The 24,845-nt window shown below is 48.0% G+C and overlaps 2 protein-coding genes across 2 annotated transcripts; both read left to right on the forward strand.

The window, feature by feature from the left end:
- Positions 1–6,633: 6,633 nt before the first annotated feature.
- On the forward strand, positions 6,634–9,182 carry LOC119445272 (uncharacterized). Its single transcript, XM_037709589.2, has 2 exons — positions 6,634–7,326; positions 9,033–9,182. Exons 1-2 carry the CDS (start codon positions 6,664–6,666, stop codon positions 9,180–9,182), a joined length of 813 nt encoding a protein of 270 aa, XP_037565517.1. The 5' UTR covers positions 6,634–6,663.
- A 9,091-nt stretch (positions 9,183–18,273) lies between these two features.
- On the forward strand, positions 18,274–19,071 carry LOC119445273 (ubiquitin-conjugating enzyme E2 Z). The gene has a single exon (XM_037709590.1). The coding sequence runs from the start codon at positions 18,274–18,276 to the stop codon at positions 19,069–19,071; it is 798 nt and encodes a 265-aa protein (XP_037565518.1).
- The last annotated feature ends 5,774 nt before the right edge of the window (positions 19,072–24,845 follow it).

Raw genomic sequence — 24,845 nt, forward strand, 5'->3', positions numbered from 1 at the left:
AAAGGGGTTAAACAAAAGGGGGGGTTAAGGCGGCCTCAGGGGGGGGGGGGGGTTACAACCCCCGAATCCCCCCCCGTCGGTGCGCCACTGGTTAGTTACGACTACCTACTCCAACCCACAGCTGACACAGCAGTGTTGCTTCACGTCGTTAGATATTTGGGGGTAAATGTAACTGGTGGCGACGGATAATTGGAGATGGTTGTAGTTCTGCGGTCATTTCCAATGAGCCAGCGTGATCTTACGCGTGAGATGGCTTAACGCTCTTGCAGTGTCCAGTCACTTTGAATGCCATACCTCGATCCCCAGCTCAACAACGATGCATGTTAATTGAAGTACAGAATACCGTCACAGGACAGAATACAGTCACGGGCCGGTTGGGCTAGACCTGCCGGTCCCGACGGGGGACTAGCCGGGTGCCGCGACAAGTTCGCGTCCTCGCCGGACCCCTAATAAAAGTTATTTCACTCATTCACTCACTTCACATTCTTTTTAACACTTCATGATCACATATGTTATAACACTCAGCGCACGTTTTTTGAATGCATGAACATGACAAATCTTTAACACGCAATTACTATGATGCTCGCAGTAAAAGAAACAGCCTTGAGGGAACGATAGTCTTAGCCGGAAGGAGAGGCCCGTGTAGGCGCCGGAAATAACTATACTTGGTAACAAGCCAAATTATTGGCCCATCCGCATTGTGGGTATATATATATATATATATATATATATATATATATATATATGAACGAGAAGAAAGGGAATCATATCTATATCCGTATACCGTATCACATCTTAAGATATTATATATATATATATATATATATATATATATATATATATATATATATATATATATATATATATTGTATCGTGCAGGATACTGGAAGGAGACATTACAGCCATTACTCAGTCCCTGACTGTTTATTCTATCTTCTTCTTTTCTTCAGGCCGGCTCCAAGCACGCGCCATCTAATGGCGCTGCAGTCGGCAGCGATGCCTTATACAACATATCCCCTCTTGGAAAAAAAAAATACAAAACACGAAGAAAAAAAAAAGAAAACGGTTGTTTGTCCATTATTGCCTAATGTAGTCCTGCAGCTTCTTCGGCGTCTTCTTGTTACGGGCGCTTCTTCTCACGCGGGCTTCGCATCCCGGCAGATTAAATGAAGCTTGTTGCGTGCGCTCTGCAGCAGGTGGTTCATGGTTAAAGCGTGCATTCTCATAGTTATCCGCGCTTGACGTGCCAGGTTGTGAAGGGTGATTTACAGCTGCAGTAGCGGAATTATCGGATGCCGGTGACCAGTTCATGACAGCAGAGGTACCGAACTTCATTTTGCTGATAGCTTCGCGGTGAACGGCCGCTAACTTGGAAGCATTCCAGACACGGCCATCTTCTAACAGGTAAGAGGCGGGTCCACGCTTCTCAATAATTTTCTTGGGCGCAGAAAACTGTGGAGATAGCTTCCCATGAACTGCAGGTAATTTAACCCGGACGTAGTCACCAACGACGAAGTTGGGTTCCTTGGCACCGCGCTTTTCATCGGTGTAACGCTTCGACTTGATTTGCTTGTTCCTGATGCGCTCTCGCAACTCCTGCAGTGCCTTTGAAGGGTCCGTGCTGAAACATTTGTCAGGCAATCCCACAATGTCGAGTCTGGTTCGAGGTTGTCGTCCATGAAGAAGAACAGCGGGTGCAACACCAGTAGTCGCATGAGGCGTACAGCGATATGTTTGCAGGTAATCAAGCATTGCTGTTCTCATATCACGGCGTTCTAACAGGGCCAATTGAATGTATGACTTTAATACCCTGTTAAATCTTTCAACCAAACCATTAGCTTGCGGGTAATACACAGAAGAGTTATAATGCGTGATTCCGCGCTCTGTGAGAAATTCTTCAAAATTCGCTGAAGAAAATTGTGGTCCATGATCGGATACGATACCGCGTGGATATCCTTCTCTTGCGAAAAGTTCAAGTAGAAATTTCTTCACTGTATATGTTGTCGCATCTCGTACGAAAGCCACCTCTGGCCACTTGCTGTAATAGTCAATAACTGTGATGGCAAAACGGCAGTCGGCTGAAGCTTGCGTGAAAGGTCCCACAATGTCGATAGCGACTTTTTCCCAAGCTTTCTCGGGAAGAGTGACGGGCTGCATTGGAGCTGCAGATGTACGCGCGGATTTGTCGCATGACTGGCAAGTTACACATGTGCGCACAAGTTCTTCAATGTGATTATCCATGCATGGCCACCAATATGACTCTCTAAGACGAGCTTTGGTGCGACTAATTCCTGGGTGTGACTCATGTGCCAGATCCATAACACGGCGTGTCAAAGTTGTAGGCACGACAATCCTGTCACCCCGGCACAGAACGTCGCTAACAACAGAGAGTTCAGATCGCACGTGAAAGTACGGTAGCAGATCTTTTGACAAGGATTTCTTGTCAGGCCAAGAAGTAGTGATAAACTGCTTCACTTGAGAGATAACCTGATCGGCGGCACATGCTTCTTGAAGCTCTTGCATGGTAACTACTGGGGACAGAAGACATATAAATTCTTCTTCGGGTGCATCGCGGATGAAATTCTCTAGGGGCAGCCGGGAGAGTGCGTCAGCCACGACGTTTTCGCTACCCTTCCTGTACTCCATGGTGTAGTTGTAGCACAGCAACCGTGATGACCAGCGCGCAATCCTTAACGGACGGTGACCTGTGCCTTTCGTTGAAAGGAGCGTAACCAAAGCAGCGTGGTCTGTCCGCAAAATGAAAGGTCGGCCCCACAGGTAAACGTGCCAGTGCTCGCAGGCCCAGACGCAGGCAAGGGCCTCGCGTTCACCGACCGAGTACTTCCGTTCATGTGGTTGCAGAGTACGAGAGGCGAACGCGACAGTTTGCAGTGATGTTCCGTTAGCCTGCTGCAGTACAGCACCTAATCCATATCCTGAGGCATCAGTTGTAACGTACACAGGTAACTGAGGATCAAAAAGGTGAAGAACTTCGCAAGACGTTATCAGAGTTTTCAGCTGCTCCAAGCCGCTTTGTGCTGCTGCAGTCCAAGCGAAAGGCGCATTTCCTCGAAGCAAAGCACGCATTGGCTCCACAACATCAGAAAAATGCGGGATGAACTTGGAGTAGAAGCCTGCAAGTCCCAGCAGCGAACGAAGTTCATTGATATTTGTAGGTGATGGTGCCTTGGTTATCGCCTCGATAGATGACGTCAGTGGGAATAACCCTTTGGCGCTGACAACATGGCCAAGGAAAGTCAACTCTGCGACGTCAAAAACGCATTTATGATTGAGCCTGAGACCAGCATCAGAGAGCCGTTTCAAAACCGCGCGCAAATTGACCAAGTGATCCTCTCGGGAGCGTCCGTACACGATTATGTCGTCAATGTAAAATAACACGCATTTGCATCCTTTGAGGATCATATGCATCATCTTCTGAAACGCTGACGGTGCCGATGCCAGTCCGAAGCAAACCCTCTTGAAGCGGAATAGGCCGTCGTGTGTTATAAACGTCGTAAGATCACGACTTTCTGGACTTAGTGGCAATTGGTGATATGCCGAAGCTAAATCTAGCTTGGAGAATCGCTGTGCTCCAGCCAAGCTGTTCAAAAGTTCCTCAGTTTGTGGCAGGGGAAAACTGTCCACCACTATAGCTTTGTTTGGCTCTCGTAGATCTACGCACATGCGAATCGAGCCATCCTTTTTTCTGGCTACAACAATTGGTGAGACCCACTCTGAAGAGTCGACGCGCTCAATGATGTCCTGAGCTTCTAATTTTTGTACTTCTGCCGAGACTTGCTCACGAATGACGAGTGGTAGTCGTCTCAGCTTGCTGGCCACTGGTTGAACAGACGCTCGAACTCTGACCTTGTGAGTGAAACCCTTGACAGTTCCTAGCTGTTTTTCAAACAAGTGCTCGAACTCGGAACGTAATTCAGGAGGTAGCACAGGAGTTTCTTGTGTCATTAGCAGACACCTGAGCGGCGATCCTTGAATCTTCATATCCAGAGCTGCGATACCATCTAAACCAAGTATGGTTGTTCCTCCAGGCACAACGTACAGAAGAACAGAAGTGCATCGGCCGTGAAATGTGGCTGGAGCAATGAAACATCCTTTGATTGGAATTGCTGACTTAGAATAATCGAGGAGCTGGACGGATGTTGATGTCAGAGGAAATGCAGTAGCAAAATGACGTTGGTAAAGTTCTTCGGCTAGGATTGAAACCGATGATCCGGTGTCAATCAGGAACGATACGGAAACTCCTTCAATTTCCAACACGGCATAAATTCCCTTCTTACGGCTCCAGATGTGACAAACACTTAAGTGATCGTCTGGGTCAGCTGTATCTTTGTCGTCTTCCGCGACATGCTGAACTTTTTTCGCAGACTTTCGGAGAGACTTGCAGACCTTTTCCAGATGGCCAATCTTTCCACATTTACGACACTTATGTGTCCTAGCTTTGCAGAGAGGGCTATTCGCAAGATGGTCTAAAGAACCACAACGATAACACTCTTGCTCTTGCAAGGCTCGACGACTTTCAGTTTGCTTCTTATAGCATGTGCACGTGCCACAGTGCTTCTCTTTGATCTCTGAAGTGTTTTCGTCATTAACGTGATGCACTTGTGCTTCGTGTCGTGCAAGTTCTTTTGCTTCTCTTGTCGCTTGATCATGCTGTCTCGCAATGGTAAGAGCCCGAGAAAGCGTAAGAGACTCTTCCAGAAGAAGACGTTCGCGCAAATATTCACTGGTAGTTTTTTCTATGAGCTGGTCGCGTATCATATCGTCCGCCAAGTCACCGAAATTGCATGCTCCAACGAGACCTCGTAGCACGGTGACGTAATCGACGGCCGTCTCACCTGGGGCTTGTGCACGTCGACGGAAACGGTGACGCGCTGCAGTGACGTTGACAGAGCTCTTGTAGTGGTCTGCAAGGATCACAATGGCGCGGTCGAACTCATCAGGGCCAGGAGCCGTCAACGTCTCTCCAGCGGCGCTCGAAGCCAAAAGGCGCGGGTCGTCCTCCGACGTCAGAGTCTGGAAGATACGTTGACCTTCCAAGCCCAAGCAGTTGAGCAGAATCGCCTTCCGACGCATGGCAGGTAGGTCGGAGGCGCCCGACGCCACCATGTAGTTCTTGAACGCTTGAATCCATTGCTCCCATGGAATGACCGGGTGTCCAGGTGAGGATAGGAAAGGGGGTGGCGGTTGTAGTCCCGAAATACTCATCGTATAGGATGATAGGCAGCAATCGAAGGCACAGATGAGGGGCAAGCCGGTAGCACATGGGCTGTTAAATCCTCGTCGCCAAATATGTTGTATCGTGCAGGATACTGGAAGGAGACATTACAGCCATTACTCAGTCCCTGACTTTATTCTATCTTCTTCTTTCTCTTCAGGCCGGCTCCAAGCACGCGCCATCTAATGGCGCTGCAGTCGGCAGCGATGCCTTATATATATATATATATATATATATATATATTGTAATGAAGAAGAACGCCTCGACTTAGGCAGCAGGATTGCCCACAGCATCGCGTGCCGCAGAAGTTCGGGAATCAATATCTCGAAACTGGTGTCATCCTGAGAATTAATTCCAACTGGATCCGCCTTGCGAACTCCCCGGCTACAATTTGTAAATTGCAATATGGGCCATCAGGTAATTAGTTAAAAACTTAATTAGTGTATTATTGTTAATTATTCGATTATGCATTTCAATTTCTTGTGCAAGTACTGTCCGCCTCTTCGAGTAGACCAGCTCATCGACTAGAATTGGGCTATCTGCCACAGGCAACCTTAAATCATTTTTGAAAGTGTTCCCTGAAACACCCTATATATATATATATATATATATATATATATATATATATATATATATATATATATCTATATATATTATATATACGTGCCATTTTTTGTAGGCTCAACTTCGTCGTCACCATCACCATCATCAACCATCAAATCTCGTTCCGCGTGTATTTATCGTAGTCGCCATTGTTCACCGGTGCACCAAGAAGGAAAAGAAGGATCTGCTTGGGTACAGTTCACGCCCGACGCTGCATCTGGAGCCATGCTTCCAGGCTTAGCGAATGCCGCGTGCCACTCATCAACGACGCCGCCACTTCGGAGCCGGATGAAATCAAGAACCCCGTCGAAACATTGCAGAACTCGCTGGAGATATGGGCGGAAAGCGGGAAGCCGACGTCACACTGTCGCTGGTCGACGATTCGACGCCTACACTGCCGCAGACAGACCGTTCCATAGACGCAGAGTCGATCGGCGCGAAAACAGCAGGCGAGGCCGTCGCTCACGAACGAAAAAAACGCAGCGAGGCTCGCTTAGGGACTCCAGCAGAAAGGACGGGCAGCACACTACGAGCAGCACCAAGGAACGCGACAACTCCCCGCGCATCCTATCGTCCCTGCGGGCGCTGCGCAACTCGATCGTCGGTCCCTCGAGCGTGGTTGAGTTGGTCCGCTCGTACAGCGCGCCGAAGCCCGTCGAACCTAGCACGAGCGACAGCAGCACCGCCCAGCGCCAGCGGGGTTCCGCCAGCCATTCGCTGGTCCTGGGAATCCTTATGGCCGCCGGCGCCAGCGCCGTCCTCTCCCTGGTCAAGTCATCATCAAGCGGCTGGAATCGGTCAGTTCTCTCGAGGTGCTCACCTTCATGGCGTTCGGTGTGTTCATCGGCATCCTGCCGGCGGCCACAGAGGAGGCGCAGCCCTTCGGCTCCAGCAGCGCCCAGCCGCTACTCATCGTGCGCACCGTCCTCTCCCTGGGCGCGGCGGCGCTGAGACTGTCCAGCTTGTCCTACCTGACCATCGCCGACTCCTCGATCATCACCAGCCTGACCCCGCTCATGGTCGCAGTCACCGCCAGCCTGTTCCTCGCCGAGCCTTGCCACTGGACGCAGGGCGTGGCCGTGGCCCTGTCCATCCTGGGCATTACCTGGTGGTTGAAGCCGCCATTTCTGGCGAACGCTGGGGTCACCTTCACCAAGGATCAGTACATCGGCATCGCGTACGGCCTCAGCCACACCGTCCTGAACGGCGTCACCACCGTCTGCATTCGGGCTATCAAGGGAGTGTCGCGCAGCGTCGTCGTGTTCCACTACGGCTGCCTCTCGATGCTGCTCGTGTCGATCGTGTCGATCGCCATGGGTCGACTCAAGATCTTCTACGACGGCTCACAGATCGGCTACCTGCTCCTCATCTCGCACCTCACCTTCGCCGTCCAGATGTTTCTCACCAAGGCGCTCCAGATCGAGAATGCCTCGGTGGTCACCATAGTTAAGACGTCGTCGGATGTCATCTTTGGATTCGTCATGCAGGTACATGTGATGGCAAAGAAGTGCTACATTCGCTACACTAAATTCAAATAGAACAGGACCACGCTCGGGTTCGGTTTTAGACATAAGAATATATGGAAAAGAAAAGAAAGTACGCGTGAATAAAATTAGACAAATCCCATTAGACGCACCGAACAAACATAGCTACCTTAATTCTCTAGACTTGCATTATGTAGTTCAGCTGGAAATTAAGCTCAGTGGCATTTATTGCGCTTGGTCACGATGCTCATGTCCCCGAGATGGCTGCTCATTTCATAAGATTTTTAAATGCGAAGCATTTCTTGGCGAACATTTGCTACTTTGACAGTCTATCTATCTACCTAGCCGCCTACGTCTTTGTGCTCCCATGGTCGTTTCGGTAACTTGGTAAAACGCCCGTGTGCTTGCGTTGTAGTGCACGTTAAAGAACCCCAGGTGGTCAAAATTAATCCGGAGCCCTCTACTACGGCGTGCCTCATAATCAGAACTGGTTTTGGCACGTAAAACCCCAGAACGAAGAACGAACGAAGGTAACTTGGTATGTACCAAAATTGGCATACTATGAGAAGAGTATATGACAAAGATAAATGATATGTCATGGCATGCGTGTCATGTAGGTCATGAAACAGCCGCCTATGTCTTGGTGCTCTCATGGTCGTTTCGTTAACTTGGTAGATACCAAAATTGGCATAGTATGACACGCGTATGACGATAGGTCATGACATTGCGTGACATGTAGGTCATGACAATGACCCAGCGAAAAAAATGAACACTAAAAAACCACTGAAATGGGTTCGGAGGTGGGTACTAAGTGAAGGAAACACTAAAGGATGCTGGTAGAAGTCATAGTCATGAGCATGACTCAGCAAAAATGACAATGACTCCGCGAAAAATAATTAACACTCAAGAACCCCTGGAATGGGTTCGGACGTGGGCTCTAAGTGAATGAAACACTAAAGAATTGTGGTAGAAGGCATAGTCATGACCATGACCCAGCGAAAATGAGAATGACTTTGCGAAAAAAGACTAACACTCAAAAACCAATGGAATTGCTTCGGATGTGGTACTATTAAGTGAAGGAAAAGGTTGATGGTCGAAGTCATAGCCATGAGCAGGACTAAGGCTTTCGGCTTAAGGTCTCTTAGGTGTAGCTAAAGGGACTCCTGAGGACTCGTGACATGAATATCATGACATGCGTGTCATGTAGGTCATGAAAGAAACCGCCTACGTCTTGGCGCTCTCATGGTCGTGTCGTTAACTTTGTGGGCTCCCTGCGCACGGCTTCGCATACATCGATTCCCACAGGGCGTGGGATCTGCCGGCTTTTTTTCTTGGCTACTGTTCAATTAAGAAGTATTGTTTGCGAAAAAGAAAGTGATGTCGCGTTCTATTTATTAGAGAAAACAAAGGTGAATATCTCGTTAATGTACGAGATAAAATCGAAATTGCCTCTTACGTACAAATTTACTACATTTACAGTGTCGCAAGGCGCAGAGATCTCCAGTCTGGTTAGCCACCTATTCTTGCTGTGTGCATAAGTTATCGCTATTATACTAGTAATGCATAGAGACTGACAATAGTTATTTGATGAGATATAATTTCACCATTAGTGCTGTGTATGGCGTTTACAAACTTTCTTTTCGTTGTGTTTTCCGGTGCTAAATTTCCAGTGCACGATATGAGTGATGTTCGACACCTCTTCTACGCAGGCAGTGTTCTTGAACGTGTACCCGGACTTGTTCAGCATGTTTGGCGGCACGTTCGTGCTTGTAGGTGTCGTCGTCATCGGTATGCGGAAGATCGCCCAGGCAGCCGCACCTGATACTATACTCAGGCGGAGGCTTCGATTTCTTCTTTAATTGGAAATGTCATGCCTGATATATATTCTTGTCCAATGACATGGACAAACTTGCGTATAACCAATTTATTCAATACACGTAAAAAATCGAATAGTTCAACAGTGTGGATGAATGTGATGTGTGTAAGAGCGTGCTTGATGCAGAGGGCGTGCCAGATTAGTTAATAAGGTGCAATAAATAATACGGGACAACATATATATATATATATATATATATATATATATATATATATATATATATATATATATAATGCATGTTTTGAGTGTCTTCAGGAATGCAACCTCTTTCACCCCAATTTGGGTCACTGGGCATCTGAGCTGCCATCGTTTTTTCGAGTATATATGTTGCTAAACTAAGGCAATGAAGTCGCCAAATTTTCACTAAACTTTGCTCCAATGTCCCTAATTTGTCGCTAACACTGTTCGGTCAATTTCATATAATGTACGCGTTCTTGGAACGCTATAGTACCTATAGGCGATAATGCATGTTGCAACGCATCTACGAAAACGTTTGACGTGCGTCTAGTGTCCGTGCAGGTGTAAGAATAAACAGTCAATTTGTTAGGATGATTTAGAGAACTTCATTGACATTATTAATGTATTTTAAGAAATAATGCATGATGACAGCTGAGATCATGCGTTTACCTTAAGATTTTAAGTTGAAAACATTAACACGCTTCAAAATTTCACGGATCACAGCGTTCTCCCATTATTAACACGCACTTGGTCCGCGTTATGCTTGCAAACTTTCTAGCTTTAGACGCTAATTAAAGATGAAATAACTCGTGCGACACGATCTAGCTCATGTTAGCATATGGTGATGAAAATTACGTAGCCTTTACACAGGTCACATACTACACTGCCGCCCCTCGATCTGCCTGAATAGGTGACCCGTAAAACGAGCAATCGCAGGGAATTGTGGGGCGCGCCGTCTGCTAGCAGCTTCCGATTCGACGGAGAGAGAGAGAGAGAATAAACTTTAATCCAAAGAGCACGCGAGCGTAGGTAGCTCCTCCGCTCTGCAGTGGGTGGTCCCCTCAGTCCAGGAGGCCAGCGGCCTTAGCTGCCCTTCTCGCTCGATTGACCAGGTTGAGCTGGTGCGTCGAGTCGGAGCTGCACAGCGCTGCCTCCCATTGCCGTGTGGTGGGGTGTGTTATGGGTGTGAGCTGTGGTCCGATTCGACGGACGACGCGGCGGCATCGGCGGCATGCCCGGCGCACGTGTTTTTCTACGCGGTTTCAACTGTCAGTCGTGCGAAGCTTTCCGTCCGCTTTGTCGACCAGCAATGTCGTACCATGCATGCAGCTGATTTCTAGGTTTTAGTTCACTCTGGGCGCGACGATGACGAGCCAAGAAAGGCAAGGATAGGCTTTTATTCAGAAAGGAACTCTGGTTTTTGTTTCGGCGGCCTTTTTCGTTTCTGCCAGGTGTAGCTCTACGACATTTGCCGTTGCTTGGACGCACCGTCACTGACTGCTCTGCCTGCGGGTCAGTCAGACAGGTGAAAAAGTTATCGTTATCCGATAATTTATCAGGCGTATAGAAGCATTACTTATGGCATCTTCGGCTGGATGTTTCGGAGTGCTCTAGACCGTTCTCGCGAGCGGCTTTGTCTTCGGCTGGTTGAAAGAGGGTGCGCGCCGCGCCATGCGTTTGGGTGGTTTTTTTCGATCGCTCTCCTCCATCTTCCCGCGCTCTGAGGCGCTCCGCGCCCTGTCGTCGGAGCAGTCGTCGAGATGAGAGCGTTTCCAGCAACGTCATCACAGCACAGCGTCGCCGTTCTTGGCGACGGTCCACCGTAGCCTAGGAAACCTGGGCCACAGCATGCTGGCGTCTCAACGAACGTTCGTCCCACTGGCGCGTTCGCCGGTTTAGCTTTGGATAGGTGAAACATCGGACGTTAGCAGTAGTCACGTGGCTTCGCATCTGCCATTTCCTCCTCCGAGAGCGAGTCACACGTTCGGCTTGCGCACTTGTCCTCTACCTCCGAGTTCGGGGAACGCCGGATCTGCATGACTCTGCTTCGGGGGATGGATGCGACCAGTCGAAGATAGCATTAGAAAATCGGGTGCTGAGGCGATGGCTACAGCGATGCATGCTGTTCTGTGATCGTAGCTAAAAACCGATATCGTCGGTATAACGGCGCAGCTAGCGCTGAAAATAACGTTGCGCGCTGTCAACGGCATTTCTCGGTCGAAACTCCAGGTTTATTTGAAGTGGTACGTAGTTAGACGTTCTCGCTTTTTGTCAACAATGGCCGTATCGCCGTCATATTACGGCTGCGCATTATCTCTATCTGTGCTGAAGGAGCTAAGGAGGGCTAGTTGGTTACTAGTATTATGTATGTATCTCGCTGTGTCCCGCTTAAATTCGCGCCGTAAAACCTCGTTTCATAATACCTCTATATGTGCATGCGAGTACTGAAATAGTTCTGGTTGCCTGAGTCAATGTTAGAGAAAGAAATATCTTGGGGAATCATTCCGTGTCGGCCCTTATACACAGCTAATCGCCGCCTGATAAGTGGCACTATACGTTCATTTTCTTTTTGTTCACGGATGTTCTCTGCCTTTATACATGCAGTTTAGGAAGTGGCAGCCATTCCTGTGAAGCTTGTGCACTGCTGACTCAGCCAGGGTTGCTGCAAGGCAGTATTTACATGCGTTCACCTTTAACGCTTGAATTTGAGCATGCAGCCAACGGCTGAACAGCCGACGATGGTTTTGCTAGGCACCTGCAACAGGGTAATCTTCGCGTGGGACAAAGCCGGACTGCAAGCGCAAGTGGCTCCGTTAGCTAAGGCGTTGCGCTGCTGAGCTCGAGCTCGCGGGATCGAATCCCGGCCGCGGAGGCCGCATTTCGATGCAGGCGAAACGCGAAAACGCCCGTGTGCTTGCGTTGCATAGTGCATGTTAAAGAACCCCAGGTGGTCAAAATTAACCCGGAGCCTTCCACTACGGCGTGCTTCATAATCGGAACTAGTTTTGGCACGTAAAACCCTAGAAAGAAGAATGGACTGCAAACGCATCAATGGAATTCAACGGTGAAACGCTGACGGCGGCTGCGCTGACTCGAACCGGAAGCAGCTAGCAGACGGCACATCCCACAATCCCTCGCTATTTTACGGGTCACCTATTAGCTCCGCCGTTTTCATATGTACTGCTTTATACAGCTCTTATGTGGTATTATTCACCTGTTGCGTTCTAAACCTCAACATGAAATTTAAATTTCATGGAAGAAATCTTGATTATTTGATTTACTGCTCTGCTTGGGAACGTCGACCAATCGAACGTAATTAGTGAAACTGCAGACGCCGCAGCGTTAAGAATGAAATTATGTGCATATTTTCTGAGCAAAATATGAAGCCTGCCGACAACCGTTGAATCGTTTTGATCACAGAGCGCACGTGCCATACAGCTATATTCGGTCGGCTTTTTCTAGATTATGAATAATAAAGCGCGTTCTAGAAATTAATTTTACAAGCAGCGTCCGTTATTACTTCGATGTCGCTCAAATGTCGCCAATTGCTCTGTCATGTTGCTTTTTGATAGACCAAAAACGTCGCTAAATATATCGACAAAATTGATAAAATCAACACTGCTAGGTAATCCGCTTTGTCTCTGCCGCTCTTCAATGGAGCAAGTTGCTTCAAAATGGCCTAGTCTAGAACGCGTAGTTTATTATTCAAAAGCGACATGTAAGCGGCCGAAACTCGCTGTATGGGTTGGGGTGCTTGATAATGCGACCGTCGGCATGATAAGGCGACAGTTGCCTTCACATTGTTGATAGTCTTCTCATTGTGATTTCGCTTCACAGCACAGCGGTCATCACAGACTTCACATTGCGCTCACAAAATGGATGTTGTTTTTAATTCTTTACAAAACAATTTGAGAAGTTTTAAAGGCTGATGGTTTGGCGGTATATCACTAAATGCATTTGCTTAGTGGAGGTTCGCGAGCGTAGCAGTAAATTAATTTATGTTCAGATGAACACAGCACGTGAGTAAAACAAGCACACTGCGTAGAAAAACCTTGATATCTGAGCTGCTGAGTTCGTTCTCGCGGATCTGAACAATCTGCTTCTGTTTCTCACGGCTCTTTTAGACCAATCAATACTTCACGATGACGATCCAGGTAGATCAAGGGCGTAAGCGTAGTATTTTCCCCTATAAAGCTCTGCATGGCTATTGACATCTTCGTGTTAACAACATTCGACCAAGCGCGTTCCGCAGAATTTAATTCTATTACAAACGTCGAGAGCCGGAAAATTTAGGGATAATGCAGACTTTTTGTGCAAGGAAAACTAAGTTATTTGTGTTCTTTTGAATCGTGCTGTATTTGTAACCTTACAATCAGAAGGTGAACGTAGAATTTAAGCTTTCATTATCCATGCTAGTAAATTAGCAAAGTGAAAGCTCTCTGCATCCTGCTGGTAAATTCACTGTTTGTTCACCTGCACGGACATGGGCAAACATGAAAGGTCTATAGGGTAAATGATTTACTTCACTTTTGTGTATATTATAGTGTTCTAAAACACCTACGTTATTTGAAGTATATTTGACAGTTATAGCGAGAATTTTAGCGACTTTTTTTGTTTCACTTCAGCGACACGCCTCAGAAAATTTTGTCAACTCTGTACTGTAATGGTTCATTATGTGTGATTGATAATCAGGTCTGTCATTGACAAAGATAGTTCTCACTGACGCACTTTGCAGCTACATTTGATGCAATGGTAATCCGCAAATATTTGATACGTATAGTATATACACTCAAAGGGAATGCGTGAATGTGGGAAACGCTTATTTTTTGCTGATGCGTCGTCACAGAAATATATATATCTCTATCTACGGGGTGATAATTTTGAAGTTCTACGGAATTTTTTTAAAAATCGCATGTGATAGATAGCACAATTCTTGTCCTGCATTTTTCGACGAGGCGTACATTATTAGCACGAGAAATCGAAACACATATTCACCTAATTAACGATGTAACATGTATATATATATATATATATATATATATATTATATATATTATATATAATACAGGGTGTTTCACTTTAGCTGCACCAAATTTTTAAAAATTGCCTGCGGCAGATAGCACAATTTCATTCCTTGATCTAAACTACTCGATGAGGTGGCCATTACTTCCACGAAAAATCAAAACACCTAATCGAATAATTAACATAAATACGCTAATTAACTTCATAATTAATTATTTTTATGGCACATATTTCAATCTAGCAATTATAGCCGCCGAGTTCGCAAAGCGTATCCACTTGGAACAAATTTTCAGGACTGAACCAGTTTCGAGATATTAGTTTTCAGAGTGTCCCGCGAAATGCATGGGCGTTCCAGTTACCTTTTTGAGGGAAGTGCTATTTTATGCACTGAAGCACAAAGCTAACTGGAACGCTCATGCATTTCGTCGGACACTTTGAAAATTAATATCTCGAAACCGGTTCACTCCTGAGAATTCGTTCTAAGTGGATACGCCTTGCCAACGTAGCGGTTATAATTCGTACATTGAAAGATGTGCCGTAAAAATAATCAATTAAAAAGTTAATTAGCGTAATTGTGTTAATTATTCAATTAGGCGATTTGATTTCTCGTAGAAGTAATGGCCGCCTCAACGAGTAGTGTAGATCAAGGAGTTTAATTGTGCTATCTGCCACAAGCAATTTTAAAAAATTTGGTGCAGCTAAAATGAAACACCCTGTATATATATATATACAGGTGGAAGTGGGTTCATGCCCCACTTCCACCTGAGGCATAGTTATTTTTAACGCGACAGCGTGAAGGGCCCCGTGTCGCAGATAATCCGGTGTCGACGGCGGCGTCTCCGGCATAGAAAAATAAACTGAGTTGTGAGTCAGCGCTTGTGTGTGTGTGTATGTGCCTTGTGCCCTCGTTTCTTGTGTGTGCGCAGCACAACGTACAGACATGATAGCGTCGGATTGTAATTTGACTATACGAGAAAACTTAACTCTGTTACGCGGAAACTCAAACACAAACCCCTTTTAACGTGATAGCGGTTTCTAGCTTCCGTTTGGGGTCTGCCTTAGTCTATATAGAAGGGGCGCGGCCAGCTCGGTTTCTTGCAACACCATAAAAACACACACACACACACACACACACACACACACACACACACACACACACGCACACGCACACGCACACGCACACGCACACGCACACGCACACACGCACACGCCACGCACGCACGCACACACGCACGCACAAAAAAAAAACAAAAAACAGGAAGCTCGCCTTCGTGCATATATCGTTCGCCGCCAGCGTTTCCAGGGGCGCTATAAATAAAGCTATTCCAAACTTTCTATTCCTAATTCTGCAATCAGCCCACCACGATTGGTCAAAACATTTTCGGGCCACTCCCGACTTCGCCTGTCTGTCACGCGGCGTCACGAAAACCGCGCTAGCTTCCCATCTGATATAACGTGTACACACAACCGCACAAAGAAAATAATTATTCATGATGGTCGGTGGTTACGTAAATTTGACGTCAGGAGAATGGAATAAAAACAGTTTGGAGTAGCCATACGTTATAGCGCCTCAGGAAGACATGACGGTTACATAAGCTGCAGTAACTGTACTAACCTTAACGACAGGAACGACTGCAGGCCTTACGTTAAGAGACGGGAAGAGAGGATCAGAGAGCAAAGGGGATAGCCGATATTTTAGTTGACATTAAGAGGAAAAAATGGAGCGGGGCAAGCCATTTAATGTGTAGGATGGATAACCCGTGGACCATTAGTGTTACAGTGGATGGGAAGCGCAGAAGAGGACGACAGAAAACTAGGTGGAGTGATGAAGTTAGGAAATTTGCAGGCGCAAGTTGGAATCAGCTAGCGCAAGACAGGGGTGATTTGAGATCGCAGGGAGTGGCCTTCGTCATAGCCTCCTAGGCTATGCCTTCGTCCTGCAGTGGACAAATATAGGCTGATGATGATGATGAAGCTGCAGTTACCGGGAAGCATGAGAAGCAGTCAGGGATCTTTGAATGCTATCGCGTTCCACCTATAAAGGCGAAGCTTAAGCGTGCTCCAAATTTTTTTCGTCCACTTTCATTTCCATTAATTTATCATTTCTTTAATTCAATTCATGAGTTCACGTAATTTCCCCTATGCTGTCCTTGGTGTCTTTGTTGGCTTCATGCGATATATATCTGTGTATCGACGCCTTTCGGTTTCGTTAACGAGAAAGTGTGCGCTCGCTCATCCAGCCATTATTCGCTGCTCTGGTGCGAACCGTTCACCGACTCCTGGGTTCTGATCGCTGCAACACAGTCAAGGGGGGGGGGGGGGGGGGGAGACACTCAGGGGGGCCCGGCCCCCCCCTCCATTCTTTAAGTAGGGGCTCGCCCCCCCCCCCCCCCCCCCCCCCACCCTGGCAGGTCAACTGTAGAACTGCGGCACCGATTCGACAAACGCTGGAGATAATTTTATTACAAGCAGTGCCTTGTGCGGGGAAATTCAAACTCTCCAATTTTTCGATTAATGATGTAATCGCGATTATTCCGTTGATGTGGCATTAGAAAAGAACCAGAAAGCAGCTATTGTCGTACTGGGGTGCTATACCGTAAAGCTATTCCAAACTTTCTGTTCCAATTCTGCAATTAGCCCACCACGATTGGTCAAAACATTTTCGGGCCACTCCCAACTTCGCCTGTCTGTCACGCGACGTCACGAAACCGCGATAGCTCCCGTTTGATATAACGTGTACACACTGTTTATGCATGATTAAACCGCACAAAGCAAAATAATTATTCCTGATTCGACGCCCTTTCACCATTAGCCCTCTGATATTGGTCAATGTTTTCGGGCTGCGCCCACTTCGCCCCTGTCTGTCACGCGACCTCACAAAACCGCGAAAAGTGACCGCGTCAAGTGACGTGCACGCGAAAGAAAGCCTCGCAGTTGAATAAGTGAAGAAAAATCGAGTCCCGCACCAGGACGAATTTTTCTTCAACTGCGAGGCTTTCTTTCGAGGAACCCGTATGGGTTTCCTTTGTAGCAATTGCTGCATTTGGGTGGATGTCTCATTTTCCCTTTAATTACTTCTCTCCACCTAGCGGGTTTCCGCTGAACTATTATACGTCAAAGCTAGAGACTGTATACGTACTCCTTATATGCAGTAACTCCAGGCACCTTAAAATCGGGGGGACGAGGCAATGTTAGAATATGCTAGTATATCAAGAAATGATGATGATGGCGTCATCCGGAAGTATGGCACATGTACACTGTGGGGGATCGTCCCAGAATCAGCTAGGCGGCATGAGGAAAGAAAAATGATAAAAACTGACAATCACATCTTTCTATTAATATATATGCCAGCATGCGGCTGTAACAAGCTTTCCTCTAATTGCTTTCACGTTTTATTAATTTTGAGCGGCTTTTTTTCTTTTTTTTTTTTTACTCTTGAGTTCCTGACATTTCTCCCGAAGTTTACTAGTTTGTAGCCCAGTAGAAGGAGCCGACAGAACAAGTAATCGCAAGTAGATCGTAGCAAGTAAATGTTTTTTTCACTATCTCGTCAAATCCTTACCCGGCTACTATTGCGATGTTTCCGAGGTAGTTTGGCACGTAGTGTCGAATAGGCTCGAGGCACCGCGACTGAGGGTGAGAAGTGAAGCAGCTGCCCGCGCACAATGCTTTGTGTCTGACTGCTCGCTCGCGGCCTAATCTGGTTAGTGCCGACATCTTGTCTTTGTTGTCTTTTACTGGCATTTCTTGTTTTATTGTTTTAAATATGAATTTTGTTTAGCATTCCCAGTGCCGCCCCAGTTCTAGGCCTAATCCCACTTAGTCGGTCGGAAGCATAACGGAGGGCATCATCATCATCATCATCATCATCATCATCATCATCATCATCATCATCCATCAATCAATCATCGATCATCATCATCAACTGTTGTGTCAGGGCGCTCCTTCGCCCGCTTCCCTTCAACCTTTAACCGCCGGCAAGGCGCTCGAGGATCCGCCGTTGGACGGGCACAGCGCAAATTGGTCCCGCTTCTGAAAATTTGCCGGTCTCCTTCGCCCGTGTCGGAAATCCGCTCAATCTGCAAACCGACGGAGATGGCCGACTACTGGGACCCGCTGAAATTCCAGCACGAGGAGCCGAGCCCGCAGTGCCTGCTCAGGGTGAAGAAGGACATCTCCGAGTTCACCGCGCAGCCTCCGCCGAATCTTTTCATCTCGCCCGAGGAAGGCGACGTCACCAAAGTCCACGTGCTCATGCTGGGAGCACCGGGCTCGCCGTACGAAGGCGGATTTTTCCAGTTCTTCGTCAAGTTCCCGCCTGACTACCCGCTGAACCCGCCCCGCGTACGGTTCCTAAACACGGACGCTGGCAGAGTTCGTTTCCACATACACCTCTACACCTGCGGCAAGGTCTGCGTGAGCACCCTGGGCACGGCGGGCGCATCGACCTGGAGCCCCGTCCAGTCTCTGTCGAGCACGCTCATCTCCATCCAGTCGCTGTTGAGCGACAACCCGCTCTACGACGCGACGTGGTTCAAGAATGCGTACTGGTTCAAAACAGCGGTAGGCGACGCCGACAAGTACAACGCCTACCTTCAGCATGAGACGATCCGGGTGGCCGTGTGCGACCAAGTGGACGCGGCTCTCGGGGAGCACGCCCAGATCCCGCCAGCATTCAGGAAAGTCATACTCGACTCGTTCCTCGAGTCGTACGCCAAGTACGAGGACACCGTGAAGGCGCGTCTCCACCAGACGGGCTCGAAGCTCGAGGATACGGCGTTTGGCAAGACCACGACCGCGCAGTACCAGACGCTGCTCACACGACTGCAGAGCCTGAAGGAGAAAATCCAGAAAAAGAATGAGGCCGAAGCTGCTGCTCCAGCTGGCTACTGATGACAACGAAAACCCGTGGTGATCCAGTCTTCGATGCGTCTGACCGAATCGGCAAACCGCGGTGAGACCGGCGCCACGAAGATTTGCGAAAAAAAATTCCTAATGAAGCTCACGAACTGCGCCGCAGTGAAAAGGGCACGCTGCATTTATGTATTTCCAAGTAAACAAAAAAAAATATTTGAGAGCGTTATTGACGCAATGTTCTTGTGTATGCCTTGAGTATATTGTCCGCTAATGGTTTTTGCATGCTAAGCGCTTTGCGAGGTACTGCGTCGTTGCACGGGTACACGGCTTCCTCGTAGTTTATTCTCATAAGCCCTCACTTCATTTGCCTGTTTTTGTTATGTTGGGTGGCGATGTCACCGGTTATCCTTGACTGCGGACAGCAGCAAGGCAGTCAACCGCCTTGACTGCGGACAGCAGCACCCGGCCGCCGACATTGCATATCACTTTGCTTGTTAGCAAGCTCAACACAATGTCGTCCGCATAAATAAACCTGGAAGCTGCTGCTCAACTATTGTGCCGGCTTGTTTGAATGAGAGGTTAAAATTTAAATTAAATTATGGGGTTTTACGTGCCAAAACCACGATCTGATTATGAGGCACGCCGTAGTGGGGGACTCCGGAAATTTGGACCACCTGGGGTTCTTTAACGTGCACCTAAATCTAAGTACACGGGTGAGAGGTTAAATCCGATATTGATTCCTACTAGGTCCTTCTATCCTTACCATATACAGTCATCATCATCAGCCTATATTTTATGTCCACTGCAGGACGAAGGCCTCTCCCTGCGATCTCCAATTACCCCTGTCTTGCGCTAGCGTATTCCAACTTGCGCCTGCAAATTTCCTAACTTCATCATCCCATCTGGTTTTCTGCCGACCTCGACTGCGCTTCCCTTCTCTTGGTATCCATTCTGTAACCCTAATGGTCCACCGGTTATCCATCCTACGCATTACATGGCCTGCCCAGCTCCATTTCTTCCGCTTAATGTCAACTAGAATATCGGCTACCCCCGTTTGTTCTCTGATCCACACCGCTCTCTTCCTGTCTCTTAACGTTAGTCCTAAGATTTTTCGTTCCATCGCTCTTTGTGCGGTCCTTAACTTGTTCTCGAGCTTCTTTGTTAACCTCCAAGTTTCTGCCGTATTGGTGGCCATATACAGTAATACCCCGTTAACTCGAGGTAGTAAAAACTGGAAACAATTTCGAGATAAGCGGAGTTTCGAGATAGCCAATTAACGAAAATATAAGCGTAACCAACGCGTAAAGTCAACATGACCATGCCTTTCCAATATGACACCGGTAACCACCGACTTCCGAACAAAAGCTCAATATACCAGGAGCGATACTTTTAGTAGATCATTTTTGCAATATTATGTGCGACCAAGCAACCGACACGTCGGTAGAATATAGGCAACGGCGAACTTCGCACATATAAGCGCAAACGCAGATGCATGTTGACATGATCGAGGCACTGCCGTGCGTGGCAGGCGTGTTTACAAGTGGCGACGCGCTCGCCTCTTGCCGACGCTACTCTTTCTCGCACTCTTTTCACGCGTCAGTGGTCGCAGCGACGACCAGCCGGCCGAGAACTGTAGATGAGGGTAAGTAGAATCAAGCAAAAAGCATCGGGACAAAATTGCAGGCCGGGCTGGTATTTTGTAGCGATGTGTTATGCTTTATTCATGCTAGTCTTATCATCCACCGCTCACGGTCGGCTGATCCCGTTGATAACGTGAGTGGACCGTCGCTCTGACCACTGACGCAGCGCGAAAAGCACGAAAAGGCATTAGCATCAGAAAAGGAATCGCTACAAAATACCGGCCCTGGTTTCACTTTTTGGCGATGCCACAGCTGCGCAAAAAAGTACAAAAAATTACACCATCTTTCCGTAGGGAACCCTGAGTAGTATGCGAAGCAGCCATGGGGTCGACTCAAGGGCACTTGAGTCGACCCTATGAAGGGAACTTGGACATGCAGCATCATCAGCAACGCGCAGAACTGTTGTCGACGCCATCAGCGTTTTGCCCGCGTTCGCACCGAACGCGCGCGGCGTTGGTGACTGTTGCCGGTGCCTCTGGGGCGCCTATCCGTCGCGCCTCTACCTAAGCTGCTTTCGCATAATCGCGCGCGGAGAGCCTGCAGGTGTTGCTATTCGTTGCGCAATCCGGAGAGGAGCGTCGGAGAGGAGAGGAGGGGGAGAAGAGGAGATGAGACAAGGAGAGGATAGGAGGGGGAGGAAGATGCGCATGCGCAGTAGAGGTGTGGACGCCGCACGGCGGAGGGAGGGAGGGAGGGAGTGACATAGCCCCGACCATAAGCTGCTTCGCATCTAAAAAACGTTTCGGTACTGTCTTTTTTTTTCAGAATTTTCGCTGTCTGCGTTTCGAGATATCGGAGTTCGGCACAGTGGTGTTTCGAGATAAGGTGTGAAAAACCTATGGAGTTGACACCATGCCATGGGAAAAAAATCGACTTATCCGATAATTGGAGATATCAGAGTTCGTGTTAACGAGGGTTTACAGTACATCATAATCAGCAGCGGGGATAAAGGACACCTGTCTCAGTCCTTGTTGATATCAATTTTATCCTCGCTCCTCATCCCTTCCCATTCGAAGCATACGGCATTTTCTCGGTGAATATCCCTCAAAAGCTAAGGCACCGGGGCGCGGGATGATTTGGCCGGTGGCGCCTTCATGCGGCGGCGCCGCGAAAGTAATGGCATGTGGCGGCCTGGGCCGAGCGCAGCTGGAGCTGCCGTGAAAACCACGTCTGATCAAACATTTGCGTTTTGGGTGCACCAACAGTTACTGAAACGGACTGACTGGTTAGGCCATTCATTCAATCGTTGTTCATCGCGGCATCGCGTTTTCAGGCGGAAAAGTCTGTATATGTGCGGTCTTTATATAGGCAACAGCGCGTTCAGTGCTCACAATTGAAACGCGATACTCGAATCGCATGGTCGCCAGCGCTTTTGCACGCTGACTGTAGCGATGGGGACACCAAACTGAGCATTGGGTATAGAGTTGAAAGCGGAAACTTCGTAACGCAATATGACTGCATTTGGTCCCACGGCGCGCACCTGTGGCTCGAAAAGAAGAAGATAAAAAAAAAAAAACGGCGGCAGCCGCGCGCTGCCAGCGCTTCAATCGCTGGCACTGTACATTTCCACGCTGTTTGGTATAGTCTAGTTGTTCTAACGTTAATAAAAGAGCCGTTCATACGCAAGAGCTTCGTGTCCATTGCCTGTCTTCGCTCCGCAGTGTGTAACGGCTCCGGAGCTTGGGACCGAGGCGAACACTCAGATTTGTAGTCATTTTGCCGTCTTATAAGTGTATCATGGGTCCCTTTTAATGTACATTTGCCTTCCTAGTAATTCCCACTCTGGTTGCGTCCGGCACATGACTGTGCTGTGCATCGACGAGGAACGGCCACGCAGTGGCGTGTTCACACTCGCTGCCATCGACGTCTCCCGTCGCGCTAAGCTATATTAAATGAACCGTGACTGAAGATTGGGCTAGTTTATAAGCAATAAGAATGGGGAGCATTGCAAAGATAAAAGAACTACAACGGACAGAGAACGGAACTTACTGCCACATGTACGATCGGCGAAGCAGGTCAAGAAACAGAATAAGGAAGACCTATGTCTCCTATTTTTTTTTCTGTCCATAATTTTGTGTTCTTGCCTAGTTACATGATAAATACGCGAGAATGTTAATGTGCACAGCAAAATAACAGCTGGAATATAACTGCTGGGTTCCATGTCTAGCTGCCGCGGAGCTCGTTCGCGAGGTGCATTTGCATCGCAATTTGCGCTCGTTTCTGCTTTATATACTACTTGATGCCACGAATGTGATCTGCCTCGTACAGGTGACGACCTTTCTCAAAAGCAGACACACGAAAAATGCGTTTTCCGGTGCGTCAGCCCTTAAAACCCGCAGTGCCAAATCACAGGAAGCACCGAGCGCCTTCGTCCCGTCGTCTGCTCACATGCCAGTGCTCCGACAGCTGCCGTTCGCGGCGCTGTTCCCCAGCATATCGCCGGCGCGCCGCTGGCGCTTTACAACGGCCGCCCCGGTGCCTATACAGTCGTGGCTACCTTCCCTTCCAGAATATCCCACAAAATGTTGCGGTCGCGTTGTCATACGCTCCGTAATGTCTACAAAAGCCACATGTAATGGTATCCTTCTTCTCTGGAAAGTTCCGTCAGGACGCGTATATCTATTTCAGCCCCGTACAGCGCTCGAACGCTGGCGCCGCGCTGCGCCGCTCGCGCGTACCATGTTTCTACCGCCGCGTTGGAACGGAGGAGGCGTTGACGGAGAACACGCTGGGTTGGGGTGACTATAGCCTGCTGTTAGGGGATCGGTGGTATTCTAAATAAAAACGCATCACTGTTTTGATGATCCAAATATAATCTCACTATCAGGAGGGAGCAGTTACCTGACTGGAGCAGTATTTTTTTATTTGGGGTGTTGCTACGCTGCGCTCCGCAACACTAGTGAACTAGATGTCAGTACACTGTAGCAACACCAAAACACCGCCGCTTCGCGTCGGCGCCCGCACCACGGTTCAGCCGTGGCGCCGGGGTTCAAACGACGCGCTGGCAAAAGAGAGGAAAACAAAAGGAAAAGCGTGATATGAAGGAAAAACATCAAGCCAGGGCGGAATTCGAACCGCGTACGCATGATCCCGAAGCGAGCGTCGTAACCACTCAGCCATAGAGCCACACTTGCAAGGCTTGCAAGCATGCGAAGCATACGATTGCGTTCGAGCGCCTCGGCGAAAGCAACCACCTAGAAACGCGGTACGCCGCGAGCGGCGCAGCGTGGCGCCGCAGCGGTCGAGCGCTGTACGGGAGCGCAAATAGAAATACGCCGCCAAAAAGGACCGCGAGGCGGAAAGAAATGCAAACCTCCAGGTGGCACCGATCCCGCAAGATTGGAACGTTTCACCGGAGCAACGGCAATCACCACATACCCAGCTTCGCGGTCATCCACCTTCACCGAGTGGAATGGCACTGAATTTTTTTAATAGTGAAATTACTTTGCGAGTCTCCATCCGGAGGAATTCCTGAATTTATAATAGAATGATTTACCATGGTATGCAATGCGTGAGGCGATATTTTAAATAACGTTTTTTTATTTAATATTGGCGTAGTAATGCCATCGAGCCCTGGCATTGAATGGGGCAGCTGGCTTACTACATTTGTCAGCTCCGAAACTACAACCTCTTCAAAGTCTTCACCATGAGTAGGCGGCGTAGCCTGACAGGGCGAAACAGACTTAGCACGACTTTCTAGACCTTTATCAATATCTTCCAGTAATTTAGCCAATTCGCAGGGTATTGGAACCACATATTCTACGTTCATTCGTGCCGGATGATCTTTTTGTTTTCTCAGGAAACGGAAAAGTGTTTTTCTGTTGGTGACCTTGAAAAAAAGTCGAAGTGCTACAATCAAAGCTGTCCTCATTTGCAACTGTTCTGGTAAATGCTGCAGCGCGCACTTATGCACTCTCTAGTTACTAGGACACTGGTTTATGAAGCAGTTTTCGCAACGCCGCTTTTCTTAGCCTGTAATCACGTGAGTACTCCTTGGTCCAGCAGTGGGTTAGAAGACCCTGCTTTTAAAGGTGCGCACAGTGAATTGAGATTTCTTTACGGAGTCGTTTTAAAAAAGAAAATGCTTTTATGGCGTTTTGTTCTTCATTATTACCTAGGTGATTAGATGAAGCTGTGCGTAAGACCTTTCTAAATGTGCTGAAATTACCA

Source organism: Dermacentor silvarum, chromosome 3, assembly GCF_013339745.2.
Source record: "Dermacentor silvarum isolate Dsil-2018 chromosome 3, BIME_Dsil_1.4, whole genome shotgun sequence".
Lineage (NCBI taxonomy): Eukaryota > Metazoa > Arthropoda > Arachnida > Ixodida > Ixodidae > Dermacentor > Dermacentor silvarum.